Source organism: Rhincodon typus, chromosome 35, assembly GCF_021869965.1.
Source record: "Rhincodon typus isolate 14 chromosome 35, sRhiTyp1.1, whole genome shotgun sequence".
NCBI classification, from domain to species: Eukaryota; Metazoa; Chordata; class Chondrichthyes; order Orectolobiformes; family Rhincodontidae; genus Rhincodon; species Rhincodon typus.
The window spans coordinates 23,065,742-23,084,490 of record NC_063366.1 but is presented as its reverse complement, the minus strand read 5'-3'; the positions used below and the strand labels follow the sequence as shown (position 1 = coordinate 23,084,490).

Sequence of the window (18,749 nt, the reverse complement as noted above, 5' to 3'; positions counted from 1 at the left end):
ACAACTTGACATAGTGATCAGGATGGAATCATACCACATAGGCAATGTCCCAGACACCATTGACACCATTGACACCATCCCTGGGTATGTTCTGCTCCACTGTCAGGACAAGCCCAGCAGATTTGGCAGCACAGTGGTCAGGAGAGGGGTACTCTAGGGGTCCTCAACATTGACTATGAATGCCACAATGTCTCAAGGCACCAGTTCAAACATGGGCAAGAAAACCTTTTGCTGATGACCAGGTTGTGACCCCCAATCCCACCACAACCCCCTTGCCTCTGCTGTTGATTCAGTGTTCTTCCATGTTGAACACAACCTGGAGGAAGTACTGAAGCACTGAGGGTGGCAAGGACACAGAACATATTCAGGGTGGAGAACTTCAATGCTCAGCAGCAGCATTACTGGTCAAGTTGGAAAAGGACATTGCAGCTGGACTGGGTCTGTAGTCTCTAAGTATCACATTCTGAATGATGGGTGTGCTCACCACATCAATGCAAAACATAAGGTTGAAGGAGTTGCAACAACCTTCAGTCAGATGGGCCATCTCAGCCACCTCCAGTGGTCCCCAGCATTGCAGGTGCCAGCCTTCAGCAAATTTGATTTACTCCATGTGCTATCGAGAAACGATTAGTGGCACTGGATACTGCAAGGCTATGGGCCCTGACAATAGGGCAATAGTACTGAAGCCACACCTAAGCTAAGTTGTTCCAGTACAACTCCCTACAATGCTGATATCTACCTGACAATGCAGAAAAATAACCAGTATACCAACAGCAGTCCAAATCCACTCTGGCCAATTACTGCCCCATCAGTCTACTGTCAATCATCAGTAAAGTCTTCACCATCTCCTGAAATGTGTCTGTTCATCAAATCCCCAACTTTTGTCGATGTCAAGTCAACATGAGCCTGTATCCTGGGTAGTAAAATGCGATAAACTTGCTATCTCTTCTATCATTGCAGGAAATTTGTGATAGTTGTCAGCAACGTTTCGTCACATCAAGGGGGTAGCCTTCGCTCAGGTGATTCTAGCACAGTAAGTCCTGAGCAGTCTCTGATACCAGTCCAAGGCTTGCTCAGGGCAATCAGAGTCAGGACCCTCTCCTCATAAGAGGTGAAGAGCTGAATGTCTGGCACCACACCACCCATCCTGACTCTCTTTCTCCCTTATTTTGGCTGTTTTCGTCATGAAATGGGAGAAAGGCAGTGTTATAGGAGATGAAAGTGGATGGTACAGCTTTTACTGTTGGTGCAGGTGGGGATCTATCCCAAGCAAGTGAGTAGGCAGCACAGAGATCATACCAAGTGAGTGGTTTCAGGGGTAAGTGGGGAAGATGTTGCAGGCAGTAGTGAGACTTCCTCAATGGGAAGTGGGTACAATGGGAGAAATCGAGTGAATGTGAGGTATCGGAGAGAAGTTGGAATGGAGTGAACAAGGAAATTGGCCATGTTTCTACATTGTAGACATTCCTCCAGATGGTTGAGACTATTTTTAACCCAGACTTGCATGATCTGGTGTTGTAGTCTCCACTGCTGGTGAAAATCCTGCCTGTGCATCACCCGCTCCAGCAGGACTCCGCTCACAATGCTGGTCACTCAAATCCCCCTGTCTGCCATGTCCAGCGTAAATGTCAGGAATTGTGGAGGGCAGCTCCAGACAGACAGTGCTTGTCCAGGTGCATAACAGGCTTTTAAAGATGTTTCAAGGGATGCCAATGAATTATGAGATCCCCAGTGAATGGCAAGTTGTAAGATGAGGTGGAAATCAGCCATGAGAGAGACTGTTGAGACAATGTGGGTAATTAATAAGGTGCAGTTGATAACATAATGGGAGAGAACTCACTAGGCCTTGCAATAAACTCTGCAAAAAACTCAAGGCAACTCTGACTTCACAAACAGAATGTAAAATTCAACCCAATATATTAAGGCTTAATAAAAGTTTTGGAGTTGTCACACATTTGTAGTGGGAAGTAAGGGGTTTTATGGCTGTATAACATTCCAATACTTTGTGTATCACTGAAACCCTATTTCAGTGACTACCTTCCTTTCTGATCAAATTTGTAGTCATTGACCTGTACGTGTAAAAATGGAACTTTAACATTTCATGGAGCTAAGAATTAATGAGCATCATAGAGATTTAATTATGAATAAGTCCAATTAACATTGTAGATTTTACAGTATAACAAATTCTACTTGTCATTGCTGCAAGTATTTAGCTGCTTCAAGTGCACTGCACAATAATAATTGTATGAAATAACAAGGTGTAGAGCTGGATGAACACAGCAGGCCAGGCAGCATCAGAGGAGCAGGAAAGCTGACGTTTCGGGTCTGGACCCTTCTTCAGAAATGGGGGAGGGGAAGGGGGCTCTGAAATAAATAGAGAGAGGGGCTGGTGATGATAGAAGGTGGATAGAGGAGCAGATGGGTGGAGAGAAGATGGGCAGGTCAAGGAGGTAGGGATGAAGCCAGTACAGGTGAGTGTAGGTAGGGAGTTGGGATGGGGGTTGGTCAGTGAGGTGGGAGGAGCAGATAGGTGGGAGAAAAGACCGACAGGTCAAGGAGGCGGGGACGAGATGGGCTGATCTTGGGATGAGGTTGGGGGTGGGGAGCTTTTGAAGCTTGTAAAGTCCGCACTGAGACCATTGGGCTGCAGGATTCCGAAGCGGAATATGAGGTTCTGTTCCTCCAGCCTTCGGGTGGCATCGTTGTGGCACTGGAGGAGGCCCAGGATAAATGTATGAGATGTCGAGCGGAAGCTTCATCTTCATCTTCAATCATCCTACAATCGACATCTTTGATTCGCAGAAACTTTTCATTCTGGAGTCACGTAGCCTGGTATTGCAATGGGGCACACAGGGAAACTGTTTTGGAAATGTTATTATGTGTTGTAGGTAACATTATTGCATAATTCATTGCTGTTTACTTTCCAGGTGATTTCCTTCCTGTGGTTCCTGTCTGGCTCGTGCCATTGCTGGTTGCAATTCTGGTTCTAACTGTGGCCATTTCTGCCATGACTTATTGGACTGTGAAACACTATCCACACATGAAAGGTACGTTCTCAGTGAAACAGTGAGAGACAACAATATAGACCCTGGGGGTTTTCACTCAGTTTCAAAGGGTAATCTCTGCTGATGTTCAAATTTGAATGTAGGCTTAAAGTGAGAAGCACCTTGAGGAAACTCAGAATGATGGGATTATACCAGAAGAAACAAATTGAGAAATTACTGGAAAAACTGAGTGGGACTGGCAGCATCAGTGGAGAGAAAACAAAGTTAACATTGCGCATCCAGTGACCCTTCTGCATTCTCTCCGCAGATGCTGCCAGATTTGTTAAGGTTTTCCAGTAATTTCTCATTTTGTTTCTGATTTCAAGCATCTGCAGTTCTTTGATTTTTTTTTAATATATACTGGAAAAATGTGAAAACTGGCCATGGTGCCCATTGCATGTTCTCCAAGCTATCCCATAAATTAATTCCCAAATACACAATGCAGACGATTGCACTGCTTGTTGTGATAGAGTAGGGGAGCTGAGACCCTAAGTATGGAGGGCTGTTGACCAAGAGGCCGTGGCGATGGTGGTGGGAGTCAAGGGAGAGAGAGCACCTGGGGCTAGAGATTCGATACTGAAAGCCCAATTAGGTAAAGGGGGGGACAAGTGATTAATGTGGTTTTCCTCCCCTCAGCCCGCTACCTTCATTCAAGGACCAAACAAGGGAATGTACTTGGCTTTACCTTTCCAGCCTTGCTTTCCTTCTGCTTGCCTCAGTTGAGGTGAAGGTACCAGGCTTTGCCCACACCTTGTAAAATTGAGGATTGGTCAGGGGAGGGAAGCAGAAAGGCCAGCTGGTTGATAGATAGATCATAGAATCCCTACAGTGTGGAAACAGGCCTTTCAGCCCAACAAGTCCACAAAGCATCCGACCCAGTCCCATCCCCCTATAACCCACCTAATCTACACATCCCTGAACACTACAGGCAACTCAGCACGGCCAGTCCTCCGAGCCTGCACGTCTTTGGACTATGGGAGGAATCTGGAGCACCCGGAGGAAACCCGCGCAGACATGGAGAGAATGTACAAACTCCACACAAACAGTCACCCAAGGGTGGAATCGAACCTGGGTCCCTTGCATTGTGAGGCAGCAATGCTAACCACGGAGCCACCGTGCCACCCCAATGACAACACTCCACCCACCTATAAACCTACCGGTGGTGTCATGTTAAATTCTTCCCAGTTTTATTTCAGTACTGCCTGTTTGGGCTGGGGGTGGTGGCAGGAGTTGGACCTCTAAGTGAATAACAAAGGAATAATTGTGATTACCAATTGTCTGCTGAGTAGAAAACTCTCCCGAATTTGTAACCACTGTTTCACAATTAGATAGTCTATTCAATAACCAATGAGGATATTTCTCTTATTGTGAATATGTCTTTAAAATTTTCTTGAGTAGAAATGAAATGAGAACAATCCAGAATAACATCAACACATGAATCTGTACCATCTTTTAGCTGATGTATTAATTCCTGATTTTTTTTTTTTATTATGGCTGCCTCTGTATCAAGAGGACGAGCTGATCATCCACCTCCAGTGAACATCAGAGAGTCACTGAGGTTACAGATGGTAAATCTTGTGGTGCACAGTTTCCTGATAAGCTCTGGAATTAGTGCACTAGTATATTTACTCATTAACAACTCCATTTCCATCTATCTTCCAAACCTAGTTCCATCACCAGAATTTTAAGTATGATGAAATAAACAATTAAACTGGACCTGTTTCCACATTTGGTTATTAAGCTACAGATAAAATCAGTACTGATTTGCATTGTTGATAAACTGCATTTCAGTTCGATACTTGGATAGCAGTAATAATGCCCAATCTTTCAATCATCAACCTTTACAAGCAGACTTTGACCTAAGCTTCATGTTGTTCTGAACAAGCCCACAATTATACAACCTATTGTAGAAGGAGATCTTTTCATGTTTCCCAACGCTGAGTACTTTCCCTTGCATTGATCAATATTAAAATTAGTTGAACTTTGAAAGTTAATTATCTTACCAAAGGCCACAAGACATAAGAGCAGAATTAGGCCATTCGACCATCAAGCCTGCTCCACTATTTGATCATGGCTGACGGTTCTCAACTCCATTCTTCTGCCTGCTCCCATAACCCTTGATCTCTTGACTAATCAAGAACCTATCTATCTTTGTCTTAAATATATTCAATGACTTGGCCCCCACAGCCCTCTACAGCAATGAGTTCCACAGATTAACCACCCTCGAGCTGAACAAATCCCTCCTCATCTGAATTCTCAAGACTTGTACCTTCACCCTGAGGCTGTGCTGTCAGGTCCTAGTCTGTTCTACTGGTGGAAACATCTTCCCATTTCAAGTCTATCCAGACCTCTTGGTATTCTGTGAGTTTCTATCAGACCACACCATCCTTCTAAACTCCTTCAAGCACAGACCCAGAGTCCTTAACTGCTCCTCATATGACAAGCCCTTCATCCTGGGATCATTTTGTAAACATCCTCTGGATCCATTCCAATGCCAGCACATCTTTCCTTAGATATAGGACCAAAAACCAATCACAGTGTTCCAAATGTGTCCAACGAGAGCCTTTTATAGCCTCAGCAGTATGTTTCTGCATTTGGATTCTAGCCCTCATGAAATGAATGCTAATATTGTATTCACCTTCCGAACTGCCAGCTAAACCTACATGTTGATCTTAATACAATCATGAACTTGGATTCTGAAGTCCCTTTGTTCTTAAGATTTCCAAAGCCTTTCCCCATTTAGAAAATAGTTTACGTCTCTATGTTCCTACCAAAGTGCATAACATCACAACGTTCCCACATTGTATTTCAGCTGGCACTTCTTTGCCCACTCTCCTAAACTATCCAAGTCCTGCTTCAGATTCTCCACTTCGTCAACACCACCTGTCTTTCCATCTGTCTTTGTGTCTTCCGCAAACCTCGCAACAATGCCCTCCGTTCCCTAATCCAGATCGTTAATATATAACGTGAATTGTTGTAGTTCCATCAGGACTCCGCCATCCTGAAAGAGACCCCTTCACCCCTACTCTCTGCCTTCTTCCAGTTAGCCAATCCTCTATCCATGCCAGTAACTTACCCCTCACACAATGGGCTTTTATCTCATTTGGTAGCCTTCTGTGCGGCACCTTGTCAAAAGCCTTCTGGAAATCCAAATACATCTCATCCACTGATACTCCTCAATTTAACTTTCTCATTACGTCCTCAAAAAATTCTTAAAAATGTGTCAGGCATCACTTCCCTTGACGAAGCTGTGCTGATAGTACCCTGTTTTATCGTGCACTTCTAAGTACTCTGCAATCTCATTCTTAATAATGGGCTGTTAAATCTTACCAATAGCCGAGGTCAGGCAGAGGGGAAGAACCCACAGTTTCTGACAGCCTTTCTGGCTGTTTGAAGGAGCCAGGTATGTTTTGCTCCTGTTTGTGAGGTAGCTGCTTTCGGGTAATCCATGTGTTTGTTCAGGACCCCTCACATACCCCTTTGTATGTCACGGGAGCTGGTCTTGTGTCGACCAGACCTCGTTCCTCTATCTGGGCCATTTCCATGGTTCCATCACTAAACTTCATCCCCTGAAGTAAACAGTCCTGGTCAGAGTAGGTATGTGGCTGGCACCGGCATTCCTGCGGCCGTCTCAGTCTTCTCCACCCCCACCCCGACTCCCCAAATAAGGTCAGGGAGTATCAGGTTTAACCTGGTGTGGAGTCTTCTGCCCATCAGCAACTCAGCTGGAACGAGCCCTGTAGTTGCATGGTGGGGTGGACCTACATTTTTAACATGGATAGTTTGGAATCAAGTGAAACGGTAGGCTATTTCTTCAGGCCTGCCTTCAACATTTGGATTGCTCTTTCTGCTGTACCATTTGACAATGAATGGTATGGAGCTGTCTAAACATGCCAAATGCCATTTAACTTGAGGAAATACTCAAATTCCCTGCTGGTAAATGACATCCCATTGTCCATGACCAGTACTTCTGGGAGTCAGTGCATCACAAATGATGCTCGCAGCTTTTCAATTGTCATCCCTGAGTTTGTCCAATGAACTCTATACACATCCAAACACTTTGAATGGGCTTCCACAATGACTAAGAACGTATAGCCCATGAAAGGACCCACACAGTCCACGTGCAACTGAATCCGGGATTTACCCGGCCATTCCCACGAATGTGGGGGTGCTGCTGGTGGCAATTTTTGTCCTTGTTGACACCCTGGGAATTGCCCCACCAGTGCAGCTATATCAGCAATTATTCCTGGCCACCAGACATAAATTCTTGCCAGCATCTTCATTTTGAAAACCTCTAGATGACCCTGGCAGAGTTCAACCAATATCTGGCAGCGACCTTTATGCAGGGAAAGTCAATCTTGCTTCCCAAAGTAATATGTTATCCTCTGTGCTGATCTGGGCTCAGCGGATCCAGAAAGGTGTCAGTCCTTGTAGTGATGGCCCTTCTGTTTCACCCATTACAACCAGCTCTTTTAGTTTTGCCAGGACTGGATCTTTTTGTGTCCGCAGTTGGATATTGTGACCAGAAAGTTTTAAACCACAACGGGCTTTTCCAGGGGTGGTACCATTGGTGGGGTGTCTGCCGGTGGGCAGACGGCTCAAGACATCCGTGTTAGCCACTTGTCCACCTGGACAGTGTTCCACCTTGTAACTGTAGGCACTGAGAGAAGGGCCCTCCACTGAATTCGACCAGAATCTGTGAGTGGCACAGCCTTATCTTCTTCGAGCAGCCCTCACAGGTGTTTGTGGTCTGTTACTATGACAAATTTACATCCGTAACAATATTCGTGGAACTATCTCAAACTAACGATAACCATCAAACCTACCTCCTCTATCTGGGTGTACCAAGTCCAGGAAGCATCCACTACTGGGCATTAATTCCGTTGGGCCACTGGTGAGCCAATACTATCCTGATACTGTATGGAGAGGCATTGCATGTCAGCACCACCTTTCGCTTGGGATCATAGTGGGCCAACATCTTTGATGACAATAGCTGCTTTTTCACTTCCCAAAAGGCTACTTCTTCGTTATGTGACTATTCCCAAGGCTGACCCTTGTTCAATAGCTGGTGTAAGGGTGTCAAGATGGAGGCCAGGTTATGTATGAATTTTCTGCAAAAAAAAATTCACCAACCCAAGGAAACACTTAATCTTCGGTACAGACGAGGGAGAGGGGCATCTTTGATCACCCTCCCTTTATCTTCCAATGAATGCAGCCTGGTCGAGTCAACTCAGCAGCCCAAGTAGGTCACTTGGGTGCCTGGAACACACATTTTTCCCTTCTAAGGGGAATGTCCACCTGGGAGAAACATTTAAGTATTATGTCCGAGTTCCCCAAGTGCTTTTTATTGGTCTTGCCGATTATTAACATGCCATCTGGATAAATGGCAACCCAGGCTGAACCTTGTAAAATGCTCTCCATGGCCCGCTGGAAAAGGGTGAAGGCAGATGATACCCCAAACAGTCTTGTCTCTTGGTATAAACCCTTATGGGTGTTAATTGTGATATGTTTCTGGGACTCTTCATCCTGGTAAGTGCAGTTGTGCATGGCTCATGTCCAGCTTTGTGAAGGACAGCTCCCCCCACCAGCTTTTTATGAATAAGTCCTCTGTGAGGGATTGGGTATTTATCCAGCTGAGAAGTGCTTTACTGTTTGCTTAAAATCTGCACAAGGCCAACTGAGCCATCAGGCTTCACAGCCAATACGACCAATGCTGCCCATTCCACAAACTGGACTGGTTTGATGATTCCTTCACTTTGCAGCTTTCTGATTTCACCTCTACTTTTGCCCATACAGCAAATGGCAGTGGGTGGGCCTTGCAGAATCACAAAATTGCTTCTGGGTCAACATGCAAGGTGGCCTTGGCCACTTTGATCATCCTTAAACCTTTCCGAAAAACTTCCGGCCATTTAATTAGGAGTTCACTCGGGAAACCATTTTCTAATTGAGAAATGTTGAGCCAATCAAGGTGAATAGTTCTCAACTAGTTCCGCCCCATCAGGCTTGATCCTGAGCCAGAGCCCTTTACTAAAGTCAGTGGTAACTACACCAATTGCTTCTCATAGGCGACAGGAATCAAATTTGTACCCTTAATCTGTAACGGCTCCTCAGTGTAGGTTCTCACTCTGGTTGAGGTCTTGCACAAACGTAAGAGTTGGAATCCAGAGTGAATCTTGTTAAAGACTGGTTCAGCAATCTCTGATACAGTCGGACTGGTACTGACCTACACGAGAACTGGGTGAGCATTTAACCAAATGATCATTTATTTTATTTGGTTCTGATTTGGACGTTGCCAAATAATTTAACCTTTCCAAACCACAGGTAGATGCACTCCCAGGGTGTGCACTCTCCTTGACACCAGCGTATGAGTTTTCTTACTCAAGTCAGGCCTTGTAGAACTCCTTTGTCTCGAACCTGCATATGGGCAGCAACTATAATGGCTTGCTGCACCGGATCCTGAAGAATATTTTAGCCATTTGGCTGCGGGCCGGCTTAGTCTTGGAGTTGTGCTGTGGGTTGACTGAGGGTTCCTCTGCTCAGGATATGACCTACATGAGTCTCCGTGATTGCCGACACTCAAACGGTGTTCCCTAATCTCAGTGAGATGGGTGAAGGTGTCAGCATCCGTTGGGATACCTGGAGCTCCCATGCTCCATTTCTTGCATTTTCTAATGACAAAGCCAGTTGTAGTGCCTGTTTGACGTCCCGTTGGGCTTCAGCTATAGGTGCTTTTGCAAGGTTACGTCATTCATCCCACATACCAAATGTTCTCTCAGCATCTTATTCAAGGTTAACCTAAAATCACATGCCTCTGCTGGTCATAGAGTCATAGCGCTGTACAGCATGGAAACAGACCCTTCGGTCCAACTCGGCAATGCTGGTCAGATATCCTAAGTTCATCTAGTCCCATTTGCCAGCATTTGGCCTGATGTCTTAACCTTGTCAAAAATTGCAATACATATTTCTTTTGTTCTTGAACAGCTAAATAAAACCAATAGTGCCTCAGAATTAGAGGAGGTTTGGGGTAATAATATTCCTTAATTAAATCAATCAAGTCTTGAAAGGTTTTAGTATCTGGTGCCTCAGAGAAAGTTACGCTCCTAATAACCGAAAATGCTACAGGTCCGCAAACAGTCAGAAGGTTACTCATTGCTGTCGTCCACCCCAACATCATTTTCCCAGAACAAATAATGCATTTTTAACATTTGCTAGGCTGAGTCTTTGACGGCATGATCGAACAAGCCGAGCTCCCCAAATAAAAACATAATGCCAGCAAAAATAATGCATTCTTTCCATCTACCAGGCCCAGTCTTCAGCAGGATCGAATGAATCAAGCTCCCCAAATAAAGGCATAATGCCAGAAATGCTTACCCCAACTCAAAGACGGCCGTTGCGAGTGAACTTCCTTCAGGCATGTGTTATTTTCTCTCGCCACTACTGAAATAACTGCACAGAGGCCGGTATCCCATCACTAAGTCACCCTTTATTTACATGTGCTTTGTACATTGGCTCTAACCAGCCCGCTAAGAGCCAGTCCCTTGGATCAGGAGTCTCTCTGAATCTCTGATTTATATCTGTCAGCCGGGGCTCCTTGATTGGCCCAGGTTAACCACCCCAATCAAGGATCTCATAGACAGATCCACCTGGTCCAGGCCCCAATCACTGCAATGCCCCTCATGATTTTATAGACCTCTATAAAGTCACCCCTCAACTCCGATGCTCCACTGAAAAAGGCCCAACCTATCCAGCCTCTCCTCATAACTCCAACCCTCCAGTCCCAGCAACATTCTGGTAAATCTTTCTGAACCCCCTCCAATTTAATAATATCCTTCCTATAGCAGGGCGACCAGAACTGTACACAGTACTCCAAACGTGGCCTCACCAATGTCCTGTAAAATCTCAACACGATGTCCCAACTTCTAACCTGAAAAGTCTGATCAATGAAGGCAAGCATACTGAATGCCTTCTTAACCACCTTTTACCTGTGATGCAATTTTCAAGAAACTTATGTACCTGAACCCATTGGTCTCTCTGTTCGACAACATTACCCAGGCCCCTACCATAGCTGTAACTTGAACACAGCCTTCAGGACTTTTGGTCCTGGCCATGGAAAACGTTTTATTGTCTCTACTGTCCCCGATTACAGCTACATTTCTGTTTTCTACCCTCTTTTGAATGGCTCCCTGCACCATGGTGCTGTGGTCAGTTTCCTGCAGTCCTCACTCTTATTCATGTAGGAATCAAGAATCTCAAATCTATTAGACCAGCTCAAGGTCTGAGGCTCCTTAAGCGCTACCTCCTGGATCCCTCTACCTGTCTCAGCCATAGTCTCAACCCCTTATCCTTGACCACTGACAGAATTCGAGGTAGTTAATCTCAGTGGTGTGACTGCGTTTGAAACACAGCAGCCAGGTAACTCTTCCCTTCCCAATGTGTTGCAGCGTTCGAAGCTCAGACTCCAGCTATAGATGTGGTCACTATGAACCACAATGGAGTCCACCGACTTCCGCAACATGCATTTACAACATACCGCCTGGCCCAGCATCTCTGTTTTAACTACTTGTTCTTAATTTGATGTTCAAAAATTTTATAATGATCTTTTATTTTGTAGCCTGTAAATATTTCTCCTATTTACTTTCAATCAGAAAATAACCGATAATAGATTGTCAAGTCAATCAATAAACTTGCGGTTTTCCCGTCATGTCACTGTTTTGTGCTGTGCCCCTGTTCCTGGACTTCAATTTATCCTGTTAAGAAAACCTGACAAAAAAATGAGCCAAAACAAGCAAGCAAGCAAAAAGCTCCTCTTCCTCTCAGCACCAACTTCCCATGCTGCCTCCAGTTCCCAAATGATAGACTCAGTCGGGCTGTGTCTCACTCTGGATGTGATCTCTCCTTCCTGATTATGCAGTTTCCACCCTTCACATTACTTGGCATCAGCGATGTGATTACATAAAGTACGCCTTGCGTTTATTTCTGAATAATGTAAAGAATAGAGGAATTAGAAGGAACCCTTCATAAATCTCACTTTTATTATTTTTGCTGCTGCTTAATTAATCCTTTCTATCTCTGAAGCTCCCTAAAATACTAACAAATAGCTCACCATTTTGCTACTTATTTCCTCATTAATTTCAAGGTTGATGACAACTGCATGGATCTGACTCTTTGGATCTGGAATTTGTCCACAGTCTTTACCTATTGATATTAATCTGGATGATTCATGTATAACACCTGCCATTACCTTATACTCCATAACATCAATCGAATTATCCTGGAAATGACTTGTCTGGTGTTTCTATCATAGAGGCAATGTCACTGGATGAGTAGGTGAGAGGCCCTGGTTAATAGTCTTGGGCAATGGGTTCAAGGTCCTCATGGCAAATTGTAGAATTTACATTTAGTCAATTCCAGCTCGAATTGACTAAAAACTAGTCTCAGTGATGACTGTTGTTAAACCCTATTTTGTTCATTCATGCCCTGCAGGGCATGAAATGTGTGCCCCTAACCTGGTCTGGCCTCCAGACCCATCCCAATGTGATTGATTCAGACCTGTCCTCTCCAATCAGTTCCAGGAAATTTGGGATCAACAGCAAATGCTGGCTTTGCCAACAACATCAATGACCCATGAAACAATTTCACTTAGAGTTAAAGGAATTTTATAAGCATCCATACTCTGCTAATTCTCATTTGTTATCCTCACTTGTAGTTTACTCTATCCTCCCTCCACCCCCTCCACTTTTCCTTCCCCTGCATTTGCTAAAAACCTGTCAACCGTCTTTTTTTTCTAATTCTGATGAAAGGGCATTAACTTTTTTCTTTCTCCACAGATGCCACCTGACTTGGTGATATTTCTAGCAGTGTGCGTTTTTATTTCAGATTTACAGCATCTACAATATTTTTCTGTTGATTCATGATGTCGTGGCTTCTCATGTTCAAAATTTTGCCTTGTATTTTTTCAGAACTAGAACTTTGGAAATTTATCATAGAACACGGTAAGAGTTCAACACCGAAATATTCATAAATTATCAGTAATGTTTGTTTTGATATGATTGTAGGTTTAATGAATTACATTCACATTTATCTGGTAGGATCAGTTAATTACATGACATTGATGAAGTGACAGTGCTTTAAACCAAAGGTTTAGTAAAGTGATTTCCTCATAAATTTTGGAACACATTTCATAGAATGGAATAATTTTCCATGTTTGATTTAAATGTATTGAGCAAAGTTTTCTAAGATCTTCTCCTGCTTCAGGGGTCTCTGAAACAGTAAATTGTGGGTGACTCCAGTTGAAGCTGAAAAATGCCCATAGTTCACTATTCTCACTATTATGTTTCGCAGAGAATCAGTCTGCTCTATCAGTATGTAATTTGTGCCAACCCATGGGCACTTTATTTTGTACACCTGCTAGAAACTAGATAAGATTTGACCAAGATTGTTTTATTTGGAAACATGATATCCAGCAGAAATTAGAGAGTTGAATCCATTTATCTCGCTGGAGATCCCATCCAAATCTCAGATTTAAAAGAACTGTGCCACCCCTAACATTTGAACAGATTTTATGATAGGCCATCATCGAATTTAATTAGAAAAGGCTCTGTTTAAGAAGGGATGGAGGCAGAAGACAGGAAACTATAGACCAGTTAGCCTAACCTCAGTCATTGGTCAGATTTTAGATTCATTATTAAGGATGAGATTGCTGAGTAATTGGAAGAGCATGGTAAAATAAATAGGGTGCTGTCAGCACTGCTTTGTCAAGGGGAGGTTATGCCTGACAAATCTGTAAGAATTCTTGAGGATGTTACAAGAAAGTTAAACAAAGGAAAGCCAGTGTATATGATGTATTTTGATTTCCAGAAAGTCTTTGACAAGCTGCTGCACAGTAGGCTGCCAAATAAGATAAGATATGTTTGGGGTAAGATACTGGCATGGATAGAGGATTGCCTGACTAGAAGAAGGTCATAAGTCACACTGCACCTGATGAAGGAGCAGCACTGCAAAAGTTTGTGATTTCAAATAAACCTGTTGGACTATAACCTGTTGTCATGTGACTTCTGACTTCACCCACCACAGTCCAACACCGGCACCTCCATATCATGACTACGGGAAGGCACAGGTTCAGCATAAAGGGTGTACACTTTTCAGGTTGGCAGTTGGTGACTAGTGGAATTCCGCAGGGATCAGCTTTGGGACCACACTATTCACATTTTCATGATCTGGATGAAGGAACTAAGGATGTTGTTACGGAGTTTCAGACGACGCAAGGATAGGTGATGGACAGGTAGTATTGAGGGACCAGGGAGGCTTCTGAAGAGCTTTGACCGGATCGGAGAGTGGGCAAAGAAGTGGCAGATGGAACACAAAGTGTGACGTTATGCTCTTTGGTACAAAGAATGCTGCAAGAGTGACCTCTGTAAAGGCAGTCAGAGACTTGAAGACAGCGAAGCAAAGCAGCACTTGAGAACTTTATTCAAGCAAAACACCGGTATAGATGCAGGGGGAAGGGGTCCAAGACTCACTCAGGAGTTTGAACTCTCTCCGAACACAATGGTAGGAAAGTACTTCTTTTGTACCATTACACAAACAGGCTGATGCAACCCCAAAACTATATTAATTATTATTCACATCTAGCATGAGCAGTAAATCTAACAACACCATACAGTTTACGAACAGTGGTATATGGCTCCGACAATAAGACACTGGGTGCTATTGTCCATTGAAACCTTTATCGTAAATAAACGTGCAGTTACTCATCATGCCTAGCCCGGAACCCTTGTCACTGACATCTGCAGACTAGTTTGCTTCCTGCCTGGAACATCCCATGAACATCCCATGGCCTGTTCCCTTGGGAACTATCTTCCAACTTACTGCTTGTCTCTGCAGCAGCAAGCAAGTGCACTTTTAATTCTTACTTTTAACCATTATCTATTTATTTGTCCCTTCCTGCAGATCTGTGAGAAAACTATGTTTCTGTAAGAAATCTATATTTACATGGGGAGGTGATGGCTGAGTGGTAATATCACTGGAGTGTTAATCCAGAGACCCAGGTAATGTTCTGGGGACCTGGGTTTGAATCCTGCCATGGCAGATGGTGGAATTTGAATTCAATAATATCTGGAATTAAGAATCTAATGATAACCATGAATCCATTGCTGATTGTAGGAAAAGCCCATTTGGTTCAATAGTGTCCTTTAGGGAAGGAAACTGCCATCCTTACATGTGACTCCAGACCCACAGCAATGTGGTTGACTCATAACTGCCCTCTGGCTAATTAGGAATGGGCAACAAATGCTGGCCTCTCTGAATCTTACTACTCAGAGAGTAGTAAGGGCGTGGAATGCCCTGCCTGCAACGGTAGTAGACTCGCCAACTTTAAGGGCATTTAAATGGTCACTGGATAAACATATGGATGATAATGGAATAGTGTAGATTAGACGGGCTTCAGCTTGGTTTCACAGGTCGGCGCAACATCGAGGGCCGAAGGGCCTGTACTGCGCTGTAATGTTCTATGTTCTATGTTCTATGTTCTAAAGGGGAAAAAAAAACACTCTTTCCCTCTTCAATGCAAGTGTAAACTATTTTCTAAATGCAGAAACTCTTTGCAAATCTGAAGCATGAAGGAACTTTGGGAGTCCTAGTTCGCAATTGTCTTAATGCTAACATGAAGGTAGTGTTTGGGAAGCAGGCTGCAGAAGAACTTGGGTTTTCTTGGCAAGTGGGTAAAGAAGTGGCAGATGACATACAGTGTGGCAAAGTATGATGTTATGCACTTTCATGGGATGAGTAGAGCATAGACTATTTTCTAAATGGGGAAAGGCTTTAGAACTCTGGAATGCAAAGGCACTCGGGAGTCATTGTTCAGGATTCTCTTAAGGTTAACAGGCAGGTTCAGTTGGCAGCTAGAAAGGCAAATGTAATGTTAGCATTCATTTCAAAAGGGCTAGAATACAAGAGTAGAAATGTACTGCTGAGGCTGTATAATGCTCTGGTCATATTTGGAATACTTCGGCCATGTATCTAAGGAAGGATGTGCTGGCGTTGGAGGGGTACAGAGGAGATTTAAAGAATGATCCCAGGAATGAAAGGCTTGTCATATGAGGAGCGGGTGAGGATGCTGGGGCTGTACTCGATGAAACTTAGAAAATTAAGGGTGATCTGATTGAAGCTTGCAGAAAATTGAGAGACCTGGATAGAGTGGATGTGAAGGAAACGTTTCCGTTAGTAGGAGAGACTCAGACCCACAGGCAAAACCTCAGAGTGAAGGGATGACCCTTTGGAGCTGAGATGAGGAGGAATTTCTTAAGCCAGAGGGTTGTTAATATTTGGAACCCATTGCCACAGAGGTCTGTGGCAGACAAGTCATTGAATGTATTTAAGCCAGAGATAGTTAGGTTCTTGATTAGTAAGGGGAATAAAAAAAATTATAGACACCAAGCAGGAGAATGGGTTTGAGAAATAAATTAGCCATGATTGAATGGCGAGCAGACCCGATATGCAAATAGCCTAATTCTGCTCATGTATCTTACGATCATATGGTCTTAGACAGACAATATTACTGTTGGTGTAAAATGAATATGTCCAGTCTGTAGGAAATTATCTCTGTCATGCCATGGTGCCCTGTCTGAATTGTTCAGAATTTTGTTTGTGTAAACCATGGGAAGAGCTGACAACAACAATTCTAGAAAGAAACTTGCACCAACTAATCCTGCTGTTCCTGATATGTAACAGTGTAAATTAAGTAGTATTGGAGAATCCAGATTTCAGGATCTTCAGTAACCAGTTTAAGGACAGGTCAGATGGACAACTCTCTGTACCCATTCCTACACACAATGGCTAAAATTAACGATTATCAGTGTGATTGCGGTTAAGGAACATAATATAAAAGTGTAGTTAGTTAATCCATAAATAGTAGCCGAGATAAAAGATGAATTCATTGTCATTTTCTGAGTTATTCCTTCAATTTCTACCTTTTATATATGAGTAATATTAAACCAATTTCTGAAACAATATGAGTATCAACAGACCATTTTCTGAGCTTCACGTTCAAGAGTGATGCACAGATTGATCCAATGATCATGCACTGTTTTAATAAATATTTAAAATGCTTAAATAACTTGATTATTTGCAAGTTTCATAAGTATTTTGGGAGAATGATTTGTTGATAGCACTTGATGGTAATCGGACAGATCCTCGAGTGAAACTTCATAAACCACATGGTTTGCTTTCACAGTTTGATTTCTGTAGTAGTCAGTCAGTGAAGAAATTCACAAGGTTGCCAGTCACTTTGAACAAGAGAACACAAGTTCCCTTGCTGTGACTTTAGACACAATGAGCACAGACGGTTCTCTTTGTCTTTCCATAAAACATACAACAGATAGGCTAGCTCACTGATGTTTCCTCACTAAACTTGAAGAAAAGTTCAGTGTTTCTTCCAACTCTGTTGACTCAAGCTGCTAAACAGCTTAAGATAACATTCCACCTCCAATGCAAATCTAAACTGTCCTTCTACTGTTATGGAACTTCTTTGAATTGAATTTTCTTCTGACGTTTGACCTCTAATCTCTCTTTATACTGATCATAAAAACTCAGCTTTGTAAACACATTATCTCCGGAATAGTTTTGTCAAGCCCTTCATGAGCAGTTAACACCCCTGGGAATTTATCTCGTCATTTAGCTTAAGTTGCTTCCTGTCTTGGAAATGATGTTTTAAACTACCTTTCAAAATTACTTTCTGACTTTATTTTTTTTAAAAAATCACCTTCACAGGAATAAAATCATAAATCGCTTTCCCCTCCTTTAAAATCTAAGTTCACAAATAATAATAATAATATACTACAAACCTACATCACTGTTTCAAGCTGGAAATCAGAAGTCCCAGGTTTGTCTGAAACATTCTAAGATTAGGTACGTGACAAATTGTGCTGAGGAAATCTCCTTCCAGACTTATTCCCTAAAATAGATCTTCCCTTTGAAATATTGAATACAAACTTATGAATATAAATTAATTAGAAGCATGTAAAAGCCATTCAATCCATGAGGCCTGTTCTGCCATTCATTAAGATCATGGCTGATCTGATCGTGACCTCAACTTCACTTCCCCACACCTGATAGATTTGCCGTCTTGCTCTTGAAGCAGTGACATAACTTTCAATTTCAATGATTTTGCCTCCATCAGTCTCTGGTTAAGAGTTTGAAAGACTCATGACCCTTTGGGAGAAAAATATTTCTGTTCATGTCTGTATTAAATGGGAGGCTCTTTATTTTTAAACTGTGACCCCGAGTTCTCATCTGTTTGGAAACGTTCAGCAGTTCAGTTTCTCACACCAGCGATCCTTCTCAACTCCAAACCAACATATCAACTTGGTGACAATTCATCCTGAAGTTGCTGTCATGGCTAAGGCCTGAATGTTCATTTCTGAGTCAGGCACGTAGAGAAGGAACAATTCTCGACTCCGCAACCTGACTCAGTGCCCGGAAGATCTAATTTTCAAACCTTGAGGTGATAGATACTACCCACTGACTCCAAATAGAGTGCAGAGGCAGCCAAAGGAGTTACTAGGTGCAGAGGCAGGCTGTGTGAAAGTTCAGCCTCCCTCTCCAGACTTTGTCCCAACTATTGAAGAATACAAGAAAATAACAAACAGGAAGCTTTCACTTCCTCACCATTCCCCCCCCCCCCGTCCCCCCCCCCCGCCCCCCCCCCCC

General features: G+C 43.2%; 1 protein-coding gene and 1 pseudogene across 1 annotated transcript in view; both read left to right on the top strand.

Annotated features, from left to right (window-relative positions):
- LOC109920503 (butyrophilin subfamily 3 member A2-like) overlaps window positions 1-13,099 on the top strand; it is a 51,392-nt gene extending 38,293 nt beyond the window's left edge. The window contains exons 5-6 of the mRNA XM_048616583.1: window positions 2,928-3,047; window positions 13,004-13,099. Coding sequence (XP_048472540.1) covers window positions 2,928-3,047; window positions 13,004-13,065 — 182 coding nt within the window. The 3' untranslated portion in view covers window positions 13,066-13,099. The remainder of the gene's footprint in view (window positions 1-2,927; window positions 3,048-13,003) is intronic.
- Window positions 1-18,749, top strand: part of LOC109926205 — a 468,382-nt pseudogene that overhangs the window by 191,109 nt on the left and 258,524 nt on the right.